Here is a 24,484-nt window from a genome sequence, read left to right on the forward strand (position 1 = left end):
TATATGGTGAGAAAGCCACATAGAAACAGAGTAGACACAGTTGACACCAGGGCTGCAAAAGACCAGGCCAGAAAGCCGGGCACCAGTGGCTCATGCCTGTAATCCTAGCTATTCAGGAGGTTGAGATCTGAGGATCGCAGTTCAAAGCCAGCACAGGCAGGCAAGTCTGTAAGACTCTTATCTCCAATAAACCATTAGAAAACTGGAAGTGGCGCTGTGCTCATGGTAGAGCACTATCCTTGAGCACAGAGGCTCAGGGACAGTACCCAGGACCCAGAGTTCAAGACCCAAGACAGACCAAAAAAAAAAGCCATACAATGGATTATTTTTACTATACTGTGTAATGACATTCTGATGCATTCTATAGCATGGATAAGCCTGAAGAACATTAATTGAAGGAAGTCAGATTCAAAGGATCACATGTATAGGAAATGTCCAGAACAGGCAAGTCCACACACAGAAAATAGAAAAGGAACCATCAGAGACTAGGGGGCACCAGAGAGCCAAGAATGAGTGAATGCTAACCCACACAAGGTTTCTTTGTAGAGTTCTAAAATTGGTGATGTTCAATCAATGTGAACTAAAAGCCTTCATAATATACAAATTTAAGGTATGTGAAAGATATCACAACAGCGTTATTGCCGGAGAGATGAGGTTAGTAAGATCCCTGTGTAAAAGCCTCGTATCTGAGCCAGGCACTGGTGGCTCGCACTTGTAATCCTAGCTACTCAGGAGGCTGAGATCTGAGGATCCTGGTTCAAAACCAGCCTGGGCAGGAAAGTTGGTAAGACTTATCTCCAATAAACTACTCAGAAAAAGCTGAAAATGGTACTATGGCTCAAGTGGTAAAATGCTAGCCTTGAGACAAAAGAAGCTCAGGGATAGTGCTGGTCCCAGGACCAGCAAAAAAAAACAAAACAAATGTTTTGGTTCTCCTAGAAAGGCCAATCTCACAGGACTGGGTTTGGAATCTCCAAGAATCCCTTAGGCTGGAGGAGGAACAGGTGACTCCAACAGACAGGGCACCTGGTCTGTACCTCTTCTCACTGTATAGACACAGGTTCTGGCCATGTCCTTGGCCACATGACTGTAAATCTACCTTACTCTATTATGTAAAGATCCTGACCCTTTAAGAGTGTCATGCTTGGGGCTGAGAAGGTGGCTCGGTGGTAGAGTGCTTGCCTTGCATGCATGAGGCCCTGGGTTCAATTCCTCAGCACCAGATAAGCAGGAAAAAAAAGCCAGAAGTGGCGCTGTGGCTCAAGTGGTAGAATGCTAGCCTTGAGCTGAAGAGCTGAGGGACAGCACCCAGGCCCAGAGTTCAGGCCCATGACCGGACCCAAAAAAAAAAAGAGTGTCATGCTAAACAAGCAGAATTCTAGCTAGAAGATATAACAACAGAGTATATGTTTAATGATGCTTAACAAGCAAGAGTATTTAAACAAACCATCAGAGATGTTTTCATCTGCCTCAGAGCCAGCCCAAGGATACACAGCAGGATAGGCCAGGGCAGTTTTGGCACAGAGGTGGCAAGGCTTGTGGGACTAGCAAAGGTTCTGGTTTTTGTTGGTTGTGTGCAGCCCAGGCTAGCCTGGAACTCGTTCATGCTTCTCTTGCCTCAGCCTCCTGAGGGCTAGGATTACAAACCTATCACCAAGCCACTATGCTTGGTGAAAAGGATTCTAGTCTGCTGAGGGGTTTTGATGATGGGGAAGGGTGCAAAGGCCTGAGAAGGCAGGAGCTGAAGGCTAATTCCCCAAGAGTCCACTTTGTCCACTCCATTACTATACCTGTCCCAATGGATCCTCCTAAGATTGCAGCAAAGGCTGAACAGCCATGTACCTTCTCCCTATTTGTAATCCCCAGAGGTCACAGGCCTAGAAACACCTTTAAAAATATATATATATTACTTATTTATTTTGCCAGTCCTGGGGCTTAAACTACAGGGCCTGGGCATTGTCTCTGAGCTTCTTTTGCTTACGTCTAGCACTCTACCACTTGAGCCATAGCACTGTTTCCAGCTTTTTCCGATTATGTGGTACTGGGGAATTAAACCCAGGGCTTGATGCATGCTTGATGCATGCAAGCACTCTTACCACTAAGCCACATCCCTAGCCCTGAAACACCTTTATTTTAAATATACCATATTGCACACTAGCTCAGAGGGCACAAAGAAGTCTGGAATCAAACGCTTAGAAGCTACATGTAGAAATGAACATGAAAGCAGAAGTCTGTAAATGTTGTATAGCACTTCTACCTGAGGAGGCCTCACAGCAGCAATGCTGTCCTTCTAGACAGAGGACAACACCTTTTTTTTTTTCCCCCAGTCGGAGGGCATGAACTCTGGGCCTGGATACAGTGTCTAGCTTCTTTTGCTGAAGGCTAGTGCGCTATAACTTGAGCCACAACACCACATCCAGCTTTTTCTGAGTAGTTTATTGGAGCTAAGAATCTCATGTACATTCCTGCCCAGCTGACTTAGAACCATGATCCTCAGATCTCAGCCTCCTGAGTAGTTAGAATTATAGTCATGAGCCACCAGTGCCCAGCTTGTCCCTTAGCTTTTCTGCTCAAGGCCAGCACTCTATCATTTGAACTTTTTGCTGCTTGACTGGCTTTGAACCAGAATCCTCAGATGTCAGCCTCCTAAGTAGCTAGGATTACAAGTGTGAGCCAATGGTGCCCAGCTATACACCTTCCTCTTCTAAAGTCTTCCTAGAACCCTCTTTCCAAGTACAGAAGTAAGACTCAATTCCCACAGACCTATGCTTTCCTGAGACACTGTCTAACCTCATTGCTTTATCCCCTCTCTAGAATTGTGTCTGAGCACTATGTGAATGAAATAGGGGAAAATATCTCAAGTTTGAAGAGAATCTCTATTGAGCCTTTCTTATCCATCAGCTTTCGTGTGTGTGTGTGTGTGTGTGAGAGAGAGAGAGACAGCACTAAGGCTTTCCTGGAAGCACAGGTGGGTTAAACTCATCGAACTCTCAGTGGCTTACATCTATAATCTTATCTACTCAGGAAGCTGAGACCTAAAGGATAGTGGTTTGAAGTCAGCCTGGACAGAAAAACCTATGAGGCTTCCTCTCCAAAATAATCAGCAAAAAACAGGGCTAGTGGGGCTGGGAAGGTGGCTCAGTGGTAGAGTGCTTGCCTTGTATGCATGAGGCCCTGGGTTCTATTCCTCAGCACCACATAAGCAGAAAAGGCAAGTGGTGCTGTGGCTCAAGTGGTAGAGTGCTAGCCTTGAGCTGAAGAGCTGAGGGACAGCTCCCAGGCCCAGAGTACAGGCCCTGCAACCGACAAAACAATAACAACCAGGGCTGGAGGATTCACTCAAGTTGTAGAGCACCAGCCATGTGCAAGAAAACCAAGCAATAGTACAAGGTCTTGAGTGTAGCTACAAAAATAAATAGGTGAAAACTTTCTGAAGGTAATGAAGGAAAAGGAGCCAATGTACATCTTAGCACAGGCTCTCCAAGTCAGCCAGGTGCGAGAGCATTTGCACAGGAGAATGCTGTTCGATGGGGTACCCTGCTTTGGGTTTGGGCAGTGGGGGAGCAATACTGTCAAGACACTATACCAGCTAAGCTGCGGGGGAGTAACCTTGTGGAGGAAGGCAGCTGACCCTCCAGTCCCTGTGGGACTGCCTGCAGGTTGTTTGAACTCTTTCAAAGAAGAAATGACCACAATGTAGGTTTTAAATATCTTTTGCAGTAAATAATCTTATTTACATTGATACAGAATCATTTTACATTCTTGAGTCAGACGCTAATAGATGCTTTACTTTTGTAAATTATAAAGGAAAATACAAAGGAGGCTACTGAGAAAGTGTTCTTCATTATCCTCTCTTATGCTAGTGCTCAAAACCTTGAAACACATGGACAATGACATGTTACCAGTATGAAGCTATGGCTACCAGGCTGAGGATGGATTGTGTGCTCTAGCTGCACGGTGGGAGCCTTCACTGGCTCACACTGCACTCTGCTCTCTTGAGCAGACCTTCACATAGGAAAAAGACAATGATTCATAGCATAGCATTAATTTAAACACACAGTATAAGTGGGGAGAACGAAACCCTCCCAGCACAGCTCCAAGAACCCATAGCATCTGAAGTCTGCCCTATGGGGCTACAGTGTAGTCAAGTCCTACCACACCAGCAGCAGCTGAGGCAGGTGGCCATGTGAGGTGGGCAGGAGGAAGAACTGTCCTTTGCCTGGCCCCAGTACCCGCTTTCCAGCTGCATGGAACCTTGTGGACTAAGAACACACTCCAAGAGGAGAAACGTGTGTTGGCAGAGCCTACCGGGAGAGAGCTGACCTGGTAGGGTGTGCAGTCCTCTCTTCCTGAAGACAACCTGTCAGGAAGGACTTTTTCCAGAACCTCTAGGAACTTGCTGAGAGGAAAATTAATCACATCACAACTTGATGCAGCTTAAGGCTTCATTTTTAAGCAGTAAGCATGGCCTTTAATTTTTTTTTTTTAACTAAGATCACCATATTTGATTCCAAATTAGAGTTTTACTACTGCAAGAGGAGTCCAAGTGTCTTACCCTGCCTAAGCCAGAAGTGGAGAATCTTCTACTGGTGGACAGAAAACTTCTACCAGCTCTCGGGTGCTACATGTCACTGCCCATGGCTGCCTACTGTGACCTTTCTATTCAGAGGTGTTGTCACATGGTTGTGCTGTTGCCGGGCGGTCTGGAGGGCTGTGCAGGCAAAGGCTCAGTGCTGTTGCTCTGGGATCCTCCTATCTCCGAGGTCCTGGCCATGAGAGAGGCTACTGCTTCCAGCCTAGTTTCCAGTGGACCGTTTTCCTGAACCAAGGGGACAAACGGTTACATTTCACAGTTCACAGAACACACTCCTGTCCTGTCAGAGAGCTTCCATTAATCCCTGGAGAGCACCAGGAGTGAGCACACACAGTAGTACATTTCAAAACACCACAGTGTGCAAGTACTAACCCCACAGCAGCCCCAGAGTTGGCACAACGCTACACTGCCCAGGCAATGGGAAACAAGCAGGAGGTGGAGGAGATCTGAGTTCTAGGCTTGGTTCTGCCATATGCAATTCACTCTTCGTGACCATGGGCAAGCTGATCCCACCGCTAGGATGGAGAGCCCCTGGGAACTGGCTTAAGGAGGGTCAAGTGGCAGCCCCCAAAATACAAATTCCCCAGGTAGGAGTATATAGAGTTGGAATGTAAGAGACTAGTTGCAGCAGCCTGGTCAGCCCTATGCTGGCTGACCGTGCCACATTCTCTTCCTACTGGCTAAGAAGATGCCAGATTCATCACTATCTTCAACTCATACCTCTTGCAAATCCTGGGGTCGGTGGGGTTGGATAAAATGTTAAAGTGAGACAAAAGGGGATTAGTTCACAGAGGGAAACAAAGGAAGAAACCTCACAGGTTTTCCTACCTCAGCTGGGATGGGTATCAGGAGATAAAAATTTTCTTAAGTTTGGAAAGGAATCCCTCTTTGTCCTCCCCAGCCTCACGCCTAGCATTGTTTCCTTCGGAGCTATCCATGGTCCTGCCACCTGGGCACAAACAGCAGAAAGAACTGGGGTCAAGGGTGCACTCTTTCATGTGGCACATCCCCAGCCCCCACCTACCCATGCCTGTGTGCTCAGGCGGTAGCACTCAGTCAAGAAGCAAGTAAATGCTACCCCAGAAACAGGGAGGTCACTCCCACGTTGGCAAGGGCTATCTGAACTGTCTCACCAATTCAAATGGGCTACTCAGAACTCTGTTATCCCAATTCCTCTTCAACTCATGGACCCACAGCAACCAGTTATCTCTAATCTGAACAAAAAGTAAATAATGGAGCCAAATGACAGACGACTTCTAAGCCACGCCACACTACTTACTTAGGGTAGCATTCATCATCATAGATGTGATATAACAACATGGAGGCACAGTTCAAGTGGCCCCAAAGTCAGTTGGCAGGGGAGCAGATCTGAGTTCAAGTACAAGCAGCCTGAACCTGAAGCTCAGGCTCTTTTCATGCTACTAGCAACAACAGATCCTACTTCTAGGTCCACTACCACATTCCATATGCATGCACTTGTAACGTGCCCGGGAAACCCAGTAAGGAAGTCACTGCCGTGTGAAATCCACTATTGAGTGCACTTCATCCTGTCTACCACGCCAGCAGGGGGCATCTGTGGCTCTAAGCAAAGTCTCTGTGGCTGGCTCCCAAGCCTGACTGCTAAAGGTACGAGCAGCCCCAGTGATGGTTCCCCAGGGCCCAGGCCAAGATTACCTAGGTAACGCTGCTATACAAGATTCACGATGATTTGCAGTGACGTGCACAACAACATTTAGAACTTACAGGAATACTGAGTAGTGTGCAAATAAAATAGTCATGATCTCCTTGAACTCATTCTGAGTCAAATGAGGCCTTTCCAAAGCATGGACAGAAAGGTCCCCAAGCAGAAGGGGTAAAAACCTCTGGGTTCTGCACAAGCAGCATGACTGGGGCTCACTTCTCTGACAGGCAAAACTGCAGAGCTCAGGTGTGCCCTTACAGAAAGAACAGCCACCTAAAGAGCACTCTCAATAAGGTCTGGATAACTGTCAAAGCTGCAGGGGTCGTGTCCAAGTTCCAGGGCTGCACAGAGAAAGATTCAGGCCCTGAACAGCACGCTGAAAAACTGGGGTGCTCTCCTTCAGTTCTTGGCAACCTCTTGCTTACGTAAAGACTTGAGTAACAAAAAGAACCCTTTTGCCGGGTGCTGGTGGCTCACACCTATAACCCTAGCTCCTCAGGAGGCTGAGATCTGAGGATCGCGGTTCGAGGCCAGCCCAGGCAGGGAAGTCTGTGCGACTCTTATCTCCAATAAACCACTAGAAAACCGGAAGTGGTGCTGTGGCTCAAGTGGTAGAGTGTTCGCCTTGAGCTGAAGAGTGCAGGGACAGCACTCAAGCCGAGTTCAAGCCCCACATGGACAAAAAAAAAAAAAAAAAAAGAGCCCTTTTAACAATCCATAAAGTGTACACTCCTGGACCTCCTAAGACAGGAAGAGTCTGGAATTTTGTCTAACCATTGGTAAGCAGATGGCAAAACTTGGTGAAAGGTATTGTATGTGACACTTGCTTTTGATATATGACAAGCTCAGTGTTGCAGGCTTTACTCACACAATCTTATTTAACTGCTGAGAAAGCCTATTAAGTGGTATTACTACTGTCCTCAGTTTAGAAATGATGAAGCAGGTTCACAGAGATAATCTGCCTAAGGCTTCACTGCCAACAATGATAGCTGGGATATAAAACACCCAAGCTCTAAGTGGACATAAAAACACTCAGCAGGCTGAGAATGTGACTTAGTGGTAAAGCACTTGCCTAGCATGCATGAAGCCCTGGGTTTGGTTCCTCAATAACACAGAAAAAAGCTGGAGCACTGTGGCTCAAGTGGTAGAGTGCTGGTCTTGAGCAAAATTAGCTCAGAGACAGTACCCAGGCCCTGAGTTCAAGCCCCAGGACTAGCAAAAAAAAAAAAAAAAAAACCTACTTGGCATCTGCCACTCCCACCTCCCCCAACTCTGCCACCCCACCACAACCAGGAAGTGGTTTGTGCCTCATAACTATAGATACACTACAGCCAGAGTGGTTGAAGTCTGCAAGAGTTACAATAAGTACCTGGTTAGCTAGTAGGTGGTTCAAGGAGTAGAACAAAAAATGCCAAACAAGCTAGACATGGTGATGCATGCCTAAAACCCCAAACAAAATGATGCAAGGAGGTAAAAACATGTGCAGCCTGTCCTGACCTGAGCAAGGTCCCCATCAACGGAAGAGCCTGCCTCCTGGAAGGGGGCCAGTGGCCGCCAGTGCCTTCATCAAGCAGGCGGCTCCAGCAGGCAGAGGAGCTGATGGCAAGTCACCAATGTTCAACTAGTCTCCCAATGACAGTATGACATCTGAAGTAACGTGCCTGTACACTGCAGGAAGAAGTCAAAGCTAGCCTGCTCTAAAAGACAGAGTCCTCTCCAATACAGTTTTCACTGTGGCTTGCAAGACATCCTGGTGCCCCAGCAAGATGTTCAGGGTAGGGAATGTACAAACGCATCCAAGTCACCTCCTTAAGCTGTTACAAGAAGCTCTCATGGAGGAAAGTGCCCAGTCACAAGGGAAGTGGCAGAATCAAGGCTAGAAATCAGAACATTTGCTCTGAGACACAGAGCTGCCTGGAGAGGAAGTACTCCAGCACCTCCTTGGCACATGAACACAAGCTAAGAATGGGAGAGAAGCTTTCATAGGGAGGGGAGATTCGAGACTTCTCTCTGGCTGTTCCTGCCCACCCCTCCCTCTCTCAGTAGTGCTTTTGGGGGGCTTCATGAAGCCTGACTGGAAACTGCAACATTTTGCTCCAAATTATTCACCCTCCAAGGGACTGAGAAGCTCCCTTATGCCACCATGTCACCTCCAGACCCCTTACCGGTGCTTGTGTGGGTCACGCCATTCACTGTCCCCTCCACATCTGTCTCGTCCTCAGCGTAGCTCAGAATCAGGCTCTGCTGCCGGCTGGTGAGCCTCCTGTGGACCCAACACAGCAACAGTGCTTCCTCTGGGCATCACCACACAGACAGACAAGTTGCTGGTCTGGGCAGGAGCATACCCACAGCCAGTAATAAGAACCTGAGGGCCAGGGCCTCAAAGCTCCCAAAGTACACCAAGTCATTTAAATGACTGTCGCAGTGGCAATGCTGCCACAGTTATACGAGGGGCCTACAAGTAAGCATGTAATGAAGCAACAGGCAGGAGACTATGGAAAGGATGAGTGCTGGAAACCAGCCTCCAAGCGAAGCCAGTGGACACCTAGTTTTGGTGCATACCCAGCCTTAGTGCATACCCAGCCTTGGTGCCCACAGCATTCTGCCCATAACAACTCAGTAGCAGCTAAGCATCTTCTGTGTGTTATTCACATCATTCCCCCACAATTCAGTGAGGCTGACCTCTGGTATGTCTACTCCACAGATAGGGAACCTGGACTACACACACCTGATGCCCAAGCCTGGGGCTCATAGGACCCTGAACTGTTGGCATAGGGCTTGGCAGGTGACAGGCTCGGAGGGTGCCTGGAGCATTGTGTGTGTGTGGGGGGGGGGGTGCAGAGGGTAGGCTTGGCCACTGAGCTAGAGAGGACACTTACTTTGGAACTCTGATCTTCACGTGAATGTAATGATCACCATAACCATAGCTGTTTATCCGGGGTATGCCTTTCCCAGTCAATCGAATCTTCTGGTCTGTCTGAATTCCCGGGGGAATCTATATTGAAAGGAAAGCAGTACATTCCTTGGTCACCACTACCCAAATGTAAACCATTTCACTACACAAAAACAATCTTGAAAGGACTCAAGGAAATAAAAGATTGCATTCAGGAGTACGGAGCAAGCCCATCAGTAACCATGAAGACAATGGCTGAGTTGCAACCAGAACTTGAGAGCAGGAGTTATGTGGGGTGAGCCCCGGAAGCAGAAGTGAAGGTCAAAGCACTGGACACAGGGATAGAAAAACACAACTCGGGATCCAAGGCTGAGCTTGCTCCAGGGCCCTCACTGGGCTGGAAGGCATGGACAGGGATGGCCCTTGGATAGAGGCAGCAGTATGCCCACAGTGTCCACTCCACGGACAGGGGTCACCCCAAAATCCCTACACAGAGTCTGGAGAAAACCCTAGGTAAATGCTAACAGTGGTGGGACCTGGAGATAGAGGAGAGAGGTTCAGGTGGAACAAGAGGCTGTGTACTACTGCTGAAACCTGAGGGGAGGAGACATAGCTCCTGAGGATCTGCTACCATCATCAGACCCTGAGGAAGCAGACGCAAAGAGCACCAACTTCAACAACACACCTCTGTGTCACAGTTTCTGGGATTGCTAACCAGCAAAGGAGGGGACCCAAGCCAGGAACTGCTTTACATGGCAATACACCAAGGCCTGGGCTTATGATTCTCACAAGGAATAACCTAAAGCTTCTAGTGTCCACCCCAGGCCTCTTCTCTCAGAATCATTGACGGGCTAGGTGCTTACAAGTCTCATTTCCCACTTCAAAGAAAAAGTTGCTGGGTACTGTCTCATGCCTATAATCCTGGCTACTCAGAAGAGTGAGATAGCCTGGTCACAAATGTTTGTGAGACCCCCATGTCAAATAATAAAAAGTTGGGTATGTGGTGAAACACGCCTGTCATTCCAGCTCTGTGAAAGCACAGAGAGAAAGACTGTGGTGCAGAATTGCCTGGGAAAAGGTGAGATCTTATTTGAAAAATAATAAAATCAGAAAGGGCTGGGAACATGCGTCAAGTGCGAGAGTACTTGTCCACAAGTTTTCAGTTCTAGTGCTGCCAAAAGAAAAAAGAAAACAAAAAGGCGCAACAAAATACTGCTGGCAATGTCATCCTTGCACCCTCTTACCGTCACACTGATGGTCTCGTACAGACCCTGGGCTCTTGCTGTCCCCCCAAGAATAGCCTGAGCTATTGAAATAAAAAGGTCGGAGTGGATATCTGCGCCGTCCCTCCGGAATATAGGGCTTTTCTGTACCTGAGGCCAAAACACAAGATGATTGTGACCATCACAGAATTCACCAGCATGAGCCACATGGCTTGGCAGGCCTGAGCTTTCTACACTTACAGCTCAGCACTGAGAAAGACCTGCATATCACAAATGTGTGCTAGCCCCTCACAGCTCTGGAGGGGACACAGCCTCCGTACTTGCATACTGCAGAGGAACAACATCTACCCCTTCCTCACAGTGCCCAATTGGAGAGGGAAGAGAATGAAAATTAGCTTTTTTAGCTTCTTTTTCTAAAACTTCTATTGCTTTTGCTATGTATTTCCATGTCCCTAAATACAGTCCATCTCATACATCTATGACAGCTCTAAGGAGATGGTATTTAAGGCAGGAAAGCCTCCCAGGACTCGCTTTCTTCTGTTTAATGACAGACAAGGTGACTTGTGCTCACACTTGTGGCTCTGGTGGTATTCTGATTATTAGCAGCCTTCACTCTGTCACTCAGCAATTTGCAGACTATTCTCTTATTCAAAACCAGCAAACCGTTGGAATCTTACAAACAGGGCTGTCAAATCACCTCTGTATCTGTCATGTATAAGTATACCCTATACGTTTACAAGTGTTTTTCTCAGGTACACATCTAGGACTGTAACTAGTGACAGAAGCCATTACTTTCTTTTTATCTGCATATTATAACATATAAAACTTTAGCTTAGGGGGCTGGGAAGGTGGCTCAGTGGTAGAACGCTTGCCTTGCATGCCTGAGGCCCTGGGTTTGATTCCTCAGCACCACATAAGCAAAAAGAAAAAAAAAAAAGCCGGAAGTGGTGCTGTGGCTCAAGTGGTAGAGTGCTAGCCTTGACCTGAAGAGCTGAGGAACAGCGCCCAGGCCCAGAGTTCAGGCCCCACGACTGGACCCCCCCAAAAAAGAAAAAACTTTAGCTTAGACCTGGGGATGCTTGCAGAGTATGCCAGAGGGCCTGAGTTTAATTTCTGACCACACACACACACACACACACACACACACACACACACACTAAACTTCGTTGTAACTTTTTCCCATCAACAGATCTCTGTGTGTTCTTGTGTCTTGCACACTTGCACACACACACACACACACACACACACACACACACACAATAAACTTTGTTGTAACTTTTTCCCATCAACAGATCTCTGTATGTTCTTGTGTCTTGTTTCTAACTTGTAAACATCATGAGGAAGCTTTATTTTCACATCAAGCACAAAACCTCCACAAAACAGTTAATAACCACATGAACACAGCCCTTCTTCCTTTTAAAAACAGCAACACTTCACCCACAAAACTCAGGCCAACAGCAGCCTCAGAGACACTGAGAGGGCAAAGACCTAACAGAAGGTAAATAGAAAATGCCTACCCTGAATGTGACAAAAATCTCTCGTTTTCCCACGGGCATCCGCACAGTCTGGCCATCCTCAACTCCTAGAAGAATCAAAGTTCCAAAAACAGCAGTTAGGTGGCACCTCATGCAACACTGACTTCCCAAACCCCTTGCTCATTCCCAATCCTTGTTAAGGTGGCTCTCATTGAATGAAGACAGAGGGAGGGGAGAGGTGAAAACCACAGACTGGGAGCTGCTCCTTCACAAGCTGAAGTAGAGTGGGCACATTTTAAAGATAACTGGTACAAAAAAAAAAAAAAAGATTTCAAGAGCCCGTGTCTACAATCCTAGCTACTCAGGTGGCTGAGATCTGAGAATTGTGATTCAGAGTCAGCCTAGGCAGACAAATCCAAGAGATTCTTATCTCTAAGTTTAGCAAAATGCCAGAAGTGGAGTCATTGTTCAAGTGGTAGAGCACCAAAAATGAACAAAAAAGCCAAATGAGAGCAAGAGGCCTTCCATTTAAGAACCAGTACCAGCAAAAACAAAAAGGTGGCGGGGCTGGGAAGGTGGCTCAGTGGTAGAGTGATTGCCTTTCATGTACAAGGCCCTAGGTTCCATTCCTCAGAACCACATAGGCAGAAAAAACGGAAGTAGCTTAAGTGGCTCAAGTGGTAGAGTACTAGCCTTGAGCTGAAGAGCTGAGGGACAGTGCCCAGGCCAAGAATTCAGGCCCCACAACTAGCTACTCAGGAGGCTGTCTGAGGATCATGGTTTGAAGCCAGCCCAGACAGGTAAGTCCAAGACTCTTATCTCTAATTAACCACCAGAAAACTGGAAGTGTAGTAGTTCATTTTTTTTTTTGGTCCGGTCGTGGGGCATGAACTCTGGGCCTGGGCGCTGTCCCTCAGCTCTTCAGCTCAAGGCTAGCGCTCTACCACTTGAGCCACAGCACTATTTCCAGCTTTTTGCTTATGTGGTGCTGAGGAATGGAACCCAGGGCCTCATGCATGCAAGGCAAGCACTCTACCACTGAGCCACCTTCCCAGCCCCTGGAAGTGTAGTAGTTCAAAGTAGTAGAGCACTAGTTTGAGTACACAAGCTCAGGGACAGTGCCTAGACTCTGAGTTCAAGCCCCAATATCAACATAAACAAATAAATAAAATAAAAGATTCTAGGAGATTTTAGCTCTTTCTCTAGCCTGAACTCCAGGGCCTCAAACCAAGCTCCTGCCAGATCACATAGGGCTCAGTGGGCCTGGCCATCTCCTGAACATGGGGCGCTCTGGGACCCACCTGCAGGCACAGGGATCACCACTCGCTTCTTCTGCTTGGCTTGTCCTGTTCCTCTACAGATCACACAAGGATTTGTGATAATGGAGCCTCGGCCACCACATCTCCTACATGTGGAACGCATCACAAAAGGGCCAGTATTGATGGTTTCCTAATGAATATGAGGGGGGAAAAAAACAGTAAGCAGGCAAGTACACTGACTCCTGAGAGAAATGTTTGGTTGAAGGCTTTTTTGGTGTGCACGTGCACCTAAAGAATACTAAGAACGGGCTGGGAAAGTACCTCAGTGGTAGAGTGCTTGCCTCGCATGCATGAGGCCCTGGGTTCAATTCCTCTGTACCACATAAACAGAAAAATCTGGAAGTGGTACTGTGGCTCAAGTGGTAGAACACTAGCCTTGAGCTGAAGAGCTGAGGAACAGTGCCCAGGCCCAGAGTTCAAGCCCCACAATGGACAAAAAAAAAAAAAAAAGAATACTAAGAAGCCGGGTGCTGGTGGTTCATGCCTGTAATCCTAGCTACTGAGGAGGCTGAGATCTGAGGATCACGGTTCAAAGCTAGCCCAGGCAGGAAGTCCGTTGAGATTCTTATCTCCAATGAACTACTTAGAAAACCTCAGAAGTGGTGCTGTGGCTCAAGTGATAGACCGTTAGCCTTGAGAACAGAGAGGCTCAGGCACAACGCCCAGGCTGAGTTCAAACCCCACGACCGACAAAAAAGAGATCATATTGCCTGTTTGAACTTGTAAATACAGACTTTACAACCAATTTTTTATAGTTCAGTTTTAAATATTCTTTCCATAACTCTTTCCATGTCTTTTTTGCTATGTAGATTATGGTGGCATTAAACACTTGATCTCCTACTTCAGCCTTCCAAGTGTTAGCATTACAGGGTTGAGTTACCATACACAGCTAAATAATTAATTTATATCATTACATATTCTGAAATCCTTCCTGCCATTAAGGATCAAATCTAGGACTTTGCACATACTAAGCACATGCTCTAACACTTTTAAATATTGAGAATCTTTAAGCAGAAATGTTTTCCACATTATATGGATTTACAATTCTAAAATGGTTAATTCTTTAATGTGTTTTATATGATGGAGAAAATGATTAAATATTTTGGGGATAATCACAGCCAGGTTTATCTTTGTTAAAAACTGTAAGCCGGGGACTGGGAAGGTGGCTTAGTGGTAGAGTGCTTGCCTCTCATGCATGAGTTCCTTGGTTCAATTCCTCAGCACCACATAAATAGAAAAAGCTGCAGGTGGCAGTGAGGCTCAAGTGGTATAGCACTAACCTTGAGCTGAAGAGCTGAGGGACAGTGCCCAGGCCCAGAGTTCAAGCCCCACGACCAACCAAAATAAAATGTAAGCCAGGCACCGGTGATTCATGCCTATAATCCCAGCTACACAGGAGGCTGAGATCTAAGGATCACAGTTTGAAGCCAGCCAGGGCAGAAAAGTCCATGAATTTCTTATCTCCAATTAATCACAGAAAAAGCCAGAAGTGTGCTGTGGTTCAAAGTGGTAACATGCTAACCTTGAGCAAAAGGAGCCCAGCATTCAAGCCCTAAGACTGCCCCCACCCAAAAAAAAAAATTAAGTGTGAAATGATTAGGTTAAATTCAGTCTGTGATGCACATATGTGCACATGTATATCTATAGCATTTGAACAGACAGATAAGGAAAGAAATGCATGACTATACAAAATACTGACTCAGTGACTGAGAGGGCTGAGAGGCAGTCTTGTAATAGGAGCAATTAGTACTTCCAGGTGTAGATCTTGGTTTTTGGCCCATCATATACTAAGCAGAACCAGGGCTCAGTGGATAGGGCTAACTGCAGTACTGATAGTACAAGTTCAGCTTAATAAACTTTGTTAAAAGGCAAGGTAAGAAAGTGCTGAACCTATGGTCAGAAGACAACACAAGGACATAGGACCAGATGGAAGGGACTTCAAAAGGCCAAATCAGGGACAATTTAAACACAGAAGTAGGGCTGGGAAGGTGGCTCAGTGGTAGAGCGCTTGCCTTGCATGCATGAGGCCCTGGGTTCGATTCCTCAGCATCACATAAGCAAAAAAGAAAAAAGCCGGAAGTGGCGCTGTGGCTCAAGTGGTAGAGTGCTAGCCTTGAGCTGAAGAGCTGAGGGACAGCGCCCAGGTCCGGAGTTCAGGCCCCATGACCGGACCCAAAAAAAATAAATAAATAAAATAAACACTGAAGTAACTATACTGACCATAACATAGGAAGAATCCTTGAACTCATACAGCTATAAATAAATAAATAAACAAAAATGAAAAGAAAAGCAGCACACCATCAATGACAAAAAAGCAAAGGGGGCCAAATGCTTCAAGTGGGTGCATCTGAATAAAAGGAGAGAGAATGATGATACTTCAAGTAAAATCTTAATCCTGATTTTCAAATTCTCTGTATTTCCCAAAGTACATTTTCTAAGACAATGGTTTCCTTTTGCCATCTGTACTGTTGTCATGGGCAGAGAACTAGTGCAAAGTGCAGAAGGTTCTAGATTTAAATACTCTCTGCAGCTATGAATTTTCAAAGCCTAGAGTCCTTGAATAAAAACCTACCGGAGCATATAAAAACAGAATGGTGTAAGTAGTAGGATTAGGTGGTAGGAGGGTGGGGAGCCTGCAGGGAAGACGGGGCACACCCTTACCATGCCTGAGCCACCACAGTAGTGGCAGTGCTGCACCTTGGTGCCAGGCTCATTGCCCTTGCCATCACAGCGCTCACAGGTGTCCATGATGTTCACGGTGAACTCCTTGTTGACACCCTTGGCAGCCTGGTTGAATGTCAATTCCATGATGTACTTAAAAAAAAAAAAGAAGAAGCATGGCTTGTCAGTCTTTCCTTGACAATAATCACTGGGATGTACCATTTGGGGACAGAAAAGCACTGACTACCACTTGCAGCTACTCTGTCACTACTACTGTTCTTATGTAAGTCTGCCAGGCAAGAATGACTGGGACTCAGTTGGCAGGTTTTGTTCCACTTCTCAGGAATTTTAACGGATAATATGTCTTAGTTTCAGTGAAAATTTAGTTTCCTTTTGTGCTTCAAAGCCATGAGATGAGCAACTATATTCTACCATGCATTCCTCATTGGGATATGAGGTCAAGTCAGAGGCCTAAAAACAGTGGGGCCATATATATGTGTATATATATATATATATATATATATATATATATTATATAAATAGTCAAATGAATGTGTTCATTATTATCTATAATACTTTTCAAATGTTGGAGTTACTTTCTGCCAAAAAGCTACCTCAAGATCATTCCATTTAAGCTGCTTTGCCTCTCTCAGAAAAAGAAACTGACAAAACACTGTTTAGATCACCTTTGGAGGAGTCTTCAAAATAAGAAACTTACTTCTTGAGGCTGATCAAACACACTCTGGAAATCTCCAAAGGAAGATGATGAAAACTCCCCAAAGATCTTCCGGAACAGCTCCTCTGGGTCAACAGAGGGCCCCCCCCTCCAATAGCTCTGTCCAGAGCTGCTGGCCCCAGGATCAAAGCCAGCAGAACCGTAGGCATCATACTGTTTCCTCTTCACCTCATCACTCAGAACCTATAAGAAAAGCAGAGTTATCAGGTCTGGGAAGGTTGCTCAGTGATAGAGTGCTTGCCTCGCATGCATGAGGCCCTGGGTTCAATTCCTCTGCACCACATAAGCAGAAAAAGCCATAAGTGGTGCTGTGGCTCAAGTGGTAGAGCACTAGCTTTGAACTGAAGAGCTGAGGGACAGTGTGCAGGCCCAGAGTTCAGGTCCCACAATTGACCAAAAAAAAAAAAAAAAAAGCAGAGTTATCAGAAATTTCTGGTTTTTTGATACCCAGGAACAGTGATAAAATTCACACCAAGTAACCTCACATACAAAAACATTCAGTGAGGGCTGGTATGTAGCTCACTGGTAAAGTGCTTGCCTAACAAGTGCAATATACTGGGTTCGATCTCCAGTACCAAAACACACGCGCGCGCGTGCACTTTAAAAACAAACAAACAAACAAAAAAAAAAAAAAAACAGCTGGGAAGGTGGCTCAGTGGTAGAGTGATTGTCTTGCATGCACAAGGCCCTGGGTTCGATTCCTCAGCACCACATAAGCAGAAAAAGCCAGAAGTGGCGCTGTGGCTTAAGTGTCTGTAGAGCACTAGTTTTGAGGTGAAGAGCTAAGAGACAAGGCCCAGGATGGCCCCATGACTGACCAAAAAAAAAAAAAAAGGGGGGGCTGGGAAGGTGGCTCAGTGGTAGAGCACTTGCCTTGCATGCTCGAGGCCCTGGGTTCGATTCCTCAGCACCACATAATAAAAAAGCCGGAAGTGGCGCTGTGGCTCAAGTGGTAGAGTGCTAGCCTTGAGATGAAGAGCTGAGAGACAGCGCCCAGGCCCAGAGTTCAGGCCCCACGACCAGACCCAAAAAAAAAAAAAAAAGAAGAAAGAGATACAAAACTAACCAAACCTAGAGTTCCCAAATACAGCCACAATAAATTGCTTGGGGAGTTAAGTCAATGCAAATTTCTGGATTCTGTTCTTCATTGAGATTCCAAGGTAATAGACCTAGTATGAGGTCTTAGAACCCTTTTTTTTGGGTCCGGTCATGGGGCCTGAACTCTGGGCTTGGGCGTTGTCCCTCAGCTCTTCAGCTCAAGGCTAGCACTCTACCACTTAAGCCACAGCGCCACTTCCGGCTTTTTTCTTTTTTGCTTATGTGGTGCTGAGGAATCGAACCCAGGGCCTCAGGCATGCAAGGCAAGCGCTCTACCACTGAGCCACCTTCCCAGCACAACAATTCCTTTTCTTTATTTACTTTTTTTGTCAGTTGCAGAGTTTGAACTCTGGACCTGGGCCTGGGCACTATCCCTGAGCTCTTCAGCTCGAGGCACTCTACCACTTGAGCCACAAAGCCACTTTAAGTTTTCTGTGATTAATTGAAGAGTCTCAAGGACTTTCCTGCCCTGGGCTTTGAACCATGATCCTCAGATCTCAGCCTCTTTAGTAGCTAGGATTATAGGCGTGAGCCACCAGCGCCTGGCTTCTTTGCTTGCTCCTTTCCTTCCTCCTTTTTCTATTGGAGGTGCTGTACCTAAGCTCTTTTGCTTAAGGCTAGCACTCTACCACTTTGAGCTGCAGTGCCACTTCCAGTTTTTGAGTGGTTAATTGCAGATAAGAGTCTCTTGGGGACTTTTCTGCTTGGCTGGCTTTGAACTTTGATCCTCGGCTTTCAGCCTCCTGAGTAGCTAGGATTATAGGCATGAACCACCAGAACTTGGCCTCACTTTTTTTTAAATAAAATCAAGGTGACTTGGTGCAAAAACATAGCCTTCACACTAGACCTCTGACACGCCAGACCATCCTGTGAACAAAGCAAGCACTGATTCATGGACACAGCTGAACAAAATGACTGCACACATTTACCTCATAGGCTTTTTGAACTTAGGGGCTGGGTGCTTTACCTCATAGGCTTCTGCCAGCTGAGAGAATTTTTCCTTGGCTTTGGGATCATCCTTATTTGTATCAGGGTGGTATTTCTTGGCAAGCTAAGGGGAAAAAAATTATTAAAGACATAGAATGGTTACCAAAAGAGAGCCCAGAACCCAAATAACAGCCACAGTTATATCTTTTTTGATTTTTAAGACAGGATCTTATTCTGTAGTTCAGAAGAGATTTATACTAACAATCCTCCTACCTCAGCCTTCTGAGTACTGGGATTATAGGCATCCATCACCATGCTCATCTTACAATTATTCTTTAGAAATGTTTTGTTTCTGAGCCAGGCACCAGTGGCTCTCACCTGCCACTCCCCAGGAGGCTGAGATCTGAGGATCATGGTTCAAAGCCAGCCTGGGCAAGAAAGTCAATGAGAATCTTTTTCTTTTGGCTGGTCGCGGGGCTTGAACTCTGGGCTTGGGCGCTATCCCTCAGCTCTTCAGCTCAAGGCGAGCTCTCTACCGCTTGAGCCACAGTGCCTCTTCCTCAATGAGAGTCTTTTTTTTTTTTTTTTTTGGGTCCGGTCGTGAGGCCTGAACTCTGGACCTGGGCGCTGTCCCTCAGCTCTTCAGCTCAAGGCTAGCACTCTACCACTTAAGCCACAGCGCTATTTCCGGCTTTTTTCTTTTTGCTTATGTAGTGCTGGGGAATAGAACCCAGGGTCTCAGGCATGCAAGGCAAGTGCTCTACCACTGAGCCACCTTCCCAGCCCCCTCAATGAGAGTCTTATCTCCAATTAAGTTACTAAAAAGTCAGAAGTGAAGCTGTGGCTCAAGTGGCAGAGTGCAAGTCTTGAGAAAAGAAGCTTGGGGACAGCACCCAGGACCTGAGGTCAAGCCCCAGGACCATCAAAAAAGTTGACTTTCACACTCTAACTTAGCCTTTACGCTTAAATCTGGTGCTCGTCTACTTGAACCACTGCTCCACTTTCAGCTTTTTACTGATTAATTAGAGATAGTCTCTCGAGCTTGTCTGCCCAGGCTAGCCTCAAACCTAAGATCTCAGCCTCCTAAATAGCCAGGATTATGGATTACAAGTGTGAGTCACTGGTGCCCAGCTTACTTTTACTTTTTTTTTTTTTTTGCTGGTCGTGGACTTGAACTCTGGGCCTAGGCGCTGTCCCTCAGCTCTTTAGCTCAAGGCGAGCGCTCTACCGCTTGAGCCCACAGTGCCACTTCTGGCTTTTTCTGTTTATGTGGTGCTGAGGAATCGAACCCAGGGCCTCATACATGCAAGGCAAGCGCTCTACCATTCAGCCACCTTCCCAGCCCTACTTTTACTTTTTGATTCTGGGGTTAAACCCAAGGCCTCTCACAAGCTAAGCACACACAGAATCTATAGCTGTGGTCTGTTTTGTTCCTTCACAGGTACATGCTGTCTGGTCATTTATTCACAATTTCCATGGAAAAAAGGATTGTTTTTCTAAGTAGTAACTGACAATTTCATATACTAAGAATTTATCCAGCAAAGTCTACTTTTCTGGAATCATTCCATGGTTCACAGAGCTGCATGTTTCCCATCCATGTGGTCTGTGCCTTGTACCAATCAGGCCCAGATTAGACCAAAGCTCCCTTTATAGTCTTTTTCACTAAATCTGAACAATACAGACCTGATAATAGGCTTTCTTGATTTCTTTCTGGCTGGCATTTCGGGGCACACCTAATATCTGGTAATAATCTTCTTTGGCCACAAAGGCGCTCGTGTGGAAGGAGGCAGTACAAACAAAAGGGTAGCTTTTAGTTCCTGAAAAAGAAAAAAAGAAAATCACTCTGGGATTGTATTCAACAAAAGGAAATAGGGGTAAATGGGCAGCTGCAGTACACCTTTGAAGGACCTTACAAACCAGACCATGACTAAGAGATCTGTTCCCTCCCAACATACTGGAAACTACAATTACCCACTGCCATAGATAACACAACAAAGGGTGTTGTTGATTCTGTTGGGTTATACTATTGGTGTAGTCTCATTATACCACTACAGGAATAGTGAATACTTCAGACAGAGGGGCTATCCCAGGGAAATTATTAGAAAAGGATTCTCTTTTTAAGTTATATTATATCTTTAAGTAGTTGTACAAAGGGGTTACCATTCAACAAATCAGCTTATAAATACAATGCATCCTGATCAGTGTCACCCTTTTAGCATTCTCCCTCACCCCTAGAAAGGGATATAGCTCCCTCTCTTAGATTGCCTAAGCATTTACTACTGTTGTATATTTCCATATGCTGGTCTCATTCACTTACAATCCTCCTTGTCTCAGTAATGGCTTAGTAATTTTTTTTAATCCCCACATCTTTCTTCTATCGTACAAACCTGGGGATCTGCTTATAGGTTGTATCTCAAAATGTGGTCCCTGGACTAGCAGCATCATAGCGTGTTGAAAATGTAACATACTGTAAGGCACTGGTGGCTCAAACCTGTAATTCTAGCTACTCAGAAGGCTAAGATCTGTGGATCACAGTTTATATCCAGCCCAGGCAGGAAAGTCTATCTTATCTCCAATAAACTACTCAGAAAAAGTCAGCAGTGGTGCTGTGGCTCAAGTGGTAGACTGCTAGCCTCGAGCATAGAGAGGGACAGAGCCCATGCCGAGTTCAAGACCCAGGACCAGCAATAAAAAATAAAAAAAAAAAAAAGCAACATAGAAGTTGTTGGCCAAAAACCAACAACTCTGAACCAAATGTCCTGTTGATGGAGAAATTGTCCATTGATGTAAAATCTCTAACCCTAAGATATTTAGGGTAGGTGCCTGTGCAAATGGCATAAATTTACTTTCAGCAATTCAGGTCGTGGGGCCTGAACTCTGGGCCTGGCACTGTCCCTCAGCTCTTCAGCTCAAGGCTAGCATTCTACCACTTGAGCCACAGCACCACTTCCAGTTTTTTCTGCTTATGTGGTGATGAGGAATCAAACCCAGGGCCTCATGCGTGCTAGACAAGCACTCTACCACTGAGCCACATTCCCAGACCAAGATTTTAGACTCTAATTTGGGAGATGAGTTGCTGAGTTTGGGACATGAGATGTGGTAACAGACTGCAGCTTGAAGAATGTTACTTTTTTTTTGGCAGCACTGGGGTTTGAATTCAAGGCTTTGAGCTTAATAGGCTGGTACTCTACTACTTGAGCCATATCTCTAGCCCACATTGACACTTCTCACAAGTGTATGGCACCTGATGTAAACATGCCAATCACAGGCTATGGTCTCACTTGGGGAAAAAAGAAAAACTGATTCTTTTCCTTAGTAATAGCATCACACTAGGTTTAGGACTTAGTTCCTAATTCTCTCTGTAACACAATTATAAAAACGCTCTTGAGGGAAAGTAGGAGAAAAATGAGGGAAGTAACAAGTTTGAAGAAATGTACTTATTACCTTACTTATGTAACTGTTGTAACCCCTCTGTACATCACCTTGACAATTTTAACTTGGTTAAGATAATTTTTTTTTAATGCTCTGGGTAGAACATTTGCCTAACATTTACAAGGACCTGAGTTCAATCCTCTGTAGTACAAAGGAAAAAAAGTGCTCTATAAATCTGTACAGATGTAATAATAAATTTAGTTTAAGAAGCTAGGCATGGAGCCGGGCGCTGGTGGCTCACGCCTGTAATCCTAGCTACTCAGGAGGCTGAGATCTGAGGATCGCGGTTCAAAGCCAGCCTGGGCAGGAAAGACCGTGAGACTCCTATCTCCACTAAACCACCAGAAAACTGGAAGTGGCGCTGTAGCTCAAGTGGTAGAGCGCTCGCCTTGAGCTGAAGAGCTGAGGGACAGCACCCAGGCCCAGAGTTCAGGCCCCACCACCGGACCAAAAAAAAAAAAGAAGCTAGGCATGGTAGCACATGCCCATAATCCTAGTACCTAGAAGGTTCAAGTAAGAAGATGTAGATGTAACCAAACCCATACTGAATTGTACAAAGGACCACAAAACCACCAAGACCACAGCTAAGAGGCTCAAAAGGATTAAATCATGCACCCAGATTGCAATCTGAGATGTAAATTGTTATTATCACTCATATACTTTTTTTTTTTTTTTTTTGCCAATCCTGGGGCTTGAACTCAGGGCCTGGGAAACTGGTGCCTGAGCTCCTTTTTGCTCAAGGCTAACACTCTACCACTTTAGCCACAGTACCACTTATAGCTTTTTCTCTTTATGTGGTAATGAGGAATTGAACCCAGGGCTTCATGCATGCTAGGCAAGCACTCTACCACTAAGCCACATTCCCAGCCCCTTTCTTTATAAATTTAGGTAGCTTAAATATCACTTGCACAAAATATAGGGATACCTAACAACCACCCAATTCAGAGACATGGTCATTTGTTCATTGCTTCCTTCCTTTCTTCTCATTAAAACGGACGTCATCCACTATATAAGAAAACAGCATGCCTAAGCATTTCAAGGCTTAATACATGTAATTTTCTATTCCAACCATTAAGGAAGGCAATTTTCAAATGAAGGCACTGCTGTACTGTTTTTTAGCTTTGTGATTTTGTACAAGTTGTTTAACACCTAAACCAATTTCTCTGAAAAATCAGTGACTGTCACAGGGAAATGTGACCTAGGAAGATAAACCGTATCTGACACACTGTTACGAGCTCAGTCTACGTTAGACTGTGTTATTACACAGACTTTAGGCTCTCAAACGAAAACAAAACCTGTTAACTGCACCCTTCGATTTACACCGTGTGGCGAAAAGGGCAAAAAGCTATGAAATGATCATTCATCCACACTTGATGACCTTGACCAGTTCCTCGGTTCAAAGCCTCCGTTTTCCATTCTTTAAAACGGGGGTGGCGATCCGCAGCTTGCAGGACTTCCCGAGTGCCTCAGTTCACTCACCCAATGGCACTCGCCTCTCCCTTCCCCTCTCAAGGAGAAGGAACGGTGGGGAGATGGGGAAGGCGTGAGCAGGGCAGCAGCGGTCTGGAGAAATGTTGACAGAAAGGTGAAGGTTCACGGCCTTTGGGGCGTTTCAACACCCCGGGCTCCATGCAACTCTTCCCCCTGGACGGCATGTGTACGTCGCCATCCGGGCCTCTCCGCCTCCTGCCTGCCTGTCTCCTAGCAGCTTCGCACGGTAGTCGGAAGACACCTCTATCCCCGCTACCCCTGTGGCTGGAGAAAGGCGAACCCCTCCTTTCTAGGCCCGGGAGCCGCAAGTGTGCCCTCACCTGTGAGGCTGACACCGGGCCTCAATGTCAGCAGCGCCGGGGGGCCGCGAGCACCCACGGAAGGCGCGAAGGCAGCGACGTTCAGCTTGCGAACCAGTGTCGCCCCCACCACGCCCTCCCGAGGTGACCGGGCCCCTCTCCCCGCTGTAGCCGGCAGCCGGCGGGTCCCCACGGCCACCAGCAACCAGCGTGTGGAACACCGTGCCGCCATCTTGGCGCGGGGACACTGCGCCTGCGCCGCCCGGCGCACTGGGGCGGTGCTTCTGGGGGCGGGGCCTCCGCGCGCACGCAGAGCATAAGCGTTGCGCACGCGCAGATGATCTCCCGACCCTCCTGGTATCCGGCGTTTGCTGAGGTTTACCTTGCAGATGTCTGCATGGTAGGCTTTCCTTGTAGGATCTCGTAATTCTGCATTGGACAAGGCAAATACTAAGCCTTATCTGTGAACAATGTGGCTGAAAGTAGCGACTGTAACCGGCCCGCGGGTCCTAGCCAAGGGAAGAACTACAAATCCCGATAGGCAATGCGACACTGGTCTCGCAGATCCCAGCAGGCAGTGCGCGGCTGCCTTCTTTGACCCTTAAAAGTTGCAGCTTGTTGCGTCGGTCAGTTTGCCAGCAGTTCTCCCGCTGCT

At 46.4% G+C, this 24,484-nt stretch overlaps 1 protein-coding gene across 2 annotated transcripts; it reads right to left on the bottom strand.

Moving 5' to 3' along the window:
- Nucleotides 1-3,700: 3,700 nt before the first annotated feature.
- Dnaja3 (DnaJ heat shock protein family (Hsp40) member A3) lies at nt 3,701-24,081 on the bottom strand. 2 transcript variants are annotated; one of them, XM_042698307.1, is made up of 12 exons: nt 23,851-24,081; nt 20,291-20,424; nt 18,648-18,731; nt 16,565-16,765; nt 15,847-15,999; nt 13,168-13,315; nt 11,909-11,973; nt 10,413-10,541; nt 9,155-9,270; nt 8,441-8,538; nt 5,423-5,543; nt 3,701-4,819 (listed from the first exon to the last, which is right to left on the bottom strand). In XM_042698307.1, exons 1-11 carry the CDS (start codon nt 24,059-24,061, stop codon nt 5,440-5,442), a joined length of 1,443 nt encoding a protein of 480 aa, XP_042554241.1. In that variant the 5' UTR covers nt 24,062-24,081; the 3' UTR covers nt 3,701-4,819; nt 5,423-5,439. The 2 variants fall into 2 exon arrangements, with proteins under 2 accessions (XP_042554241.1, XP_042554242.1); XM_042698308.1 differs by lacking the exon at nt 5,423-5,543.
- Nucleotides 24,082-24,484: the final 403 nt, after the last annotated feature.

Source organism: Dipodomys spectabilis, unplaced genomic scaffold (genome assembly GCF_019054845.1).
Source record: "Dipodomys spectabilis isolate Male_0828 unplaced genomic scaffold, ASM1905484v1 ptg000231l, whole genome shotgun sequence".
NCBI lineage: Eukaryota > Metazoa > Chordata > Mammalia > Rodentia > Heteromyidae > Dipodomys > Dipodomys spectabilis.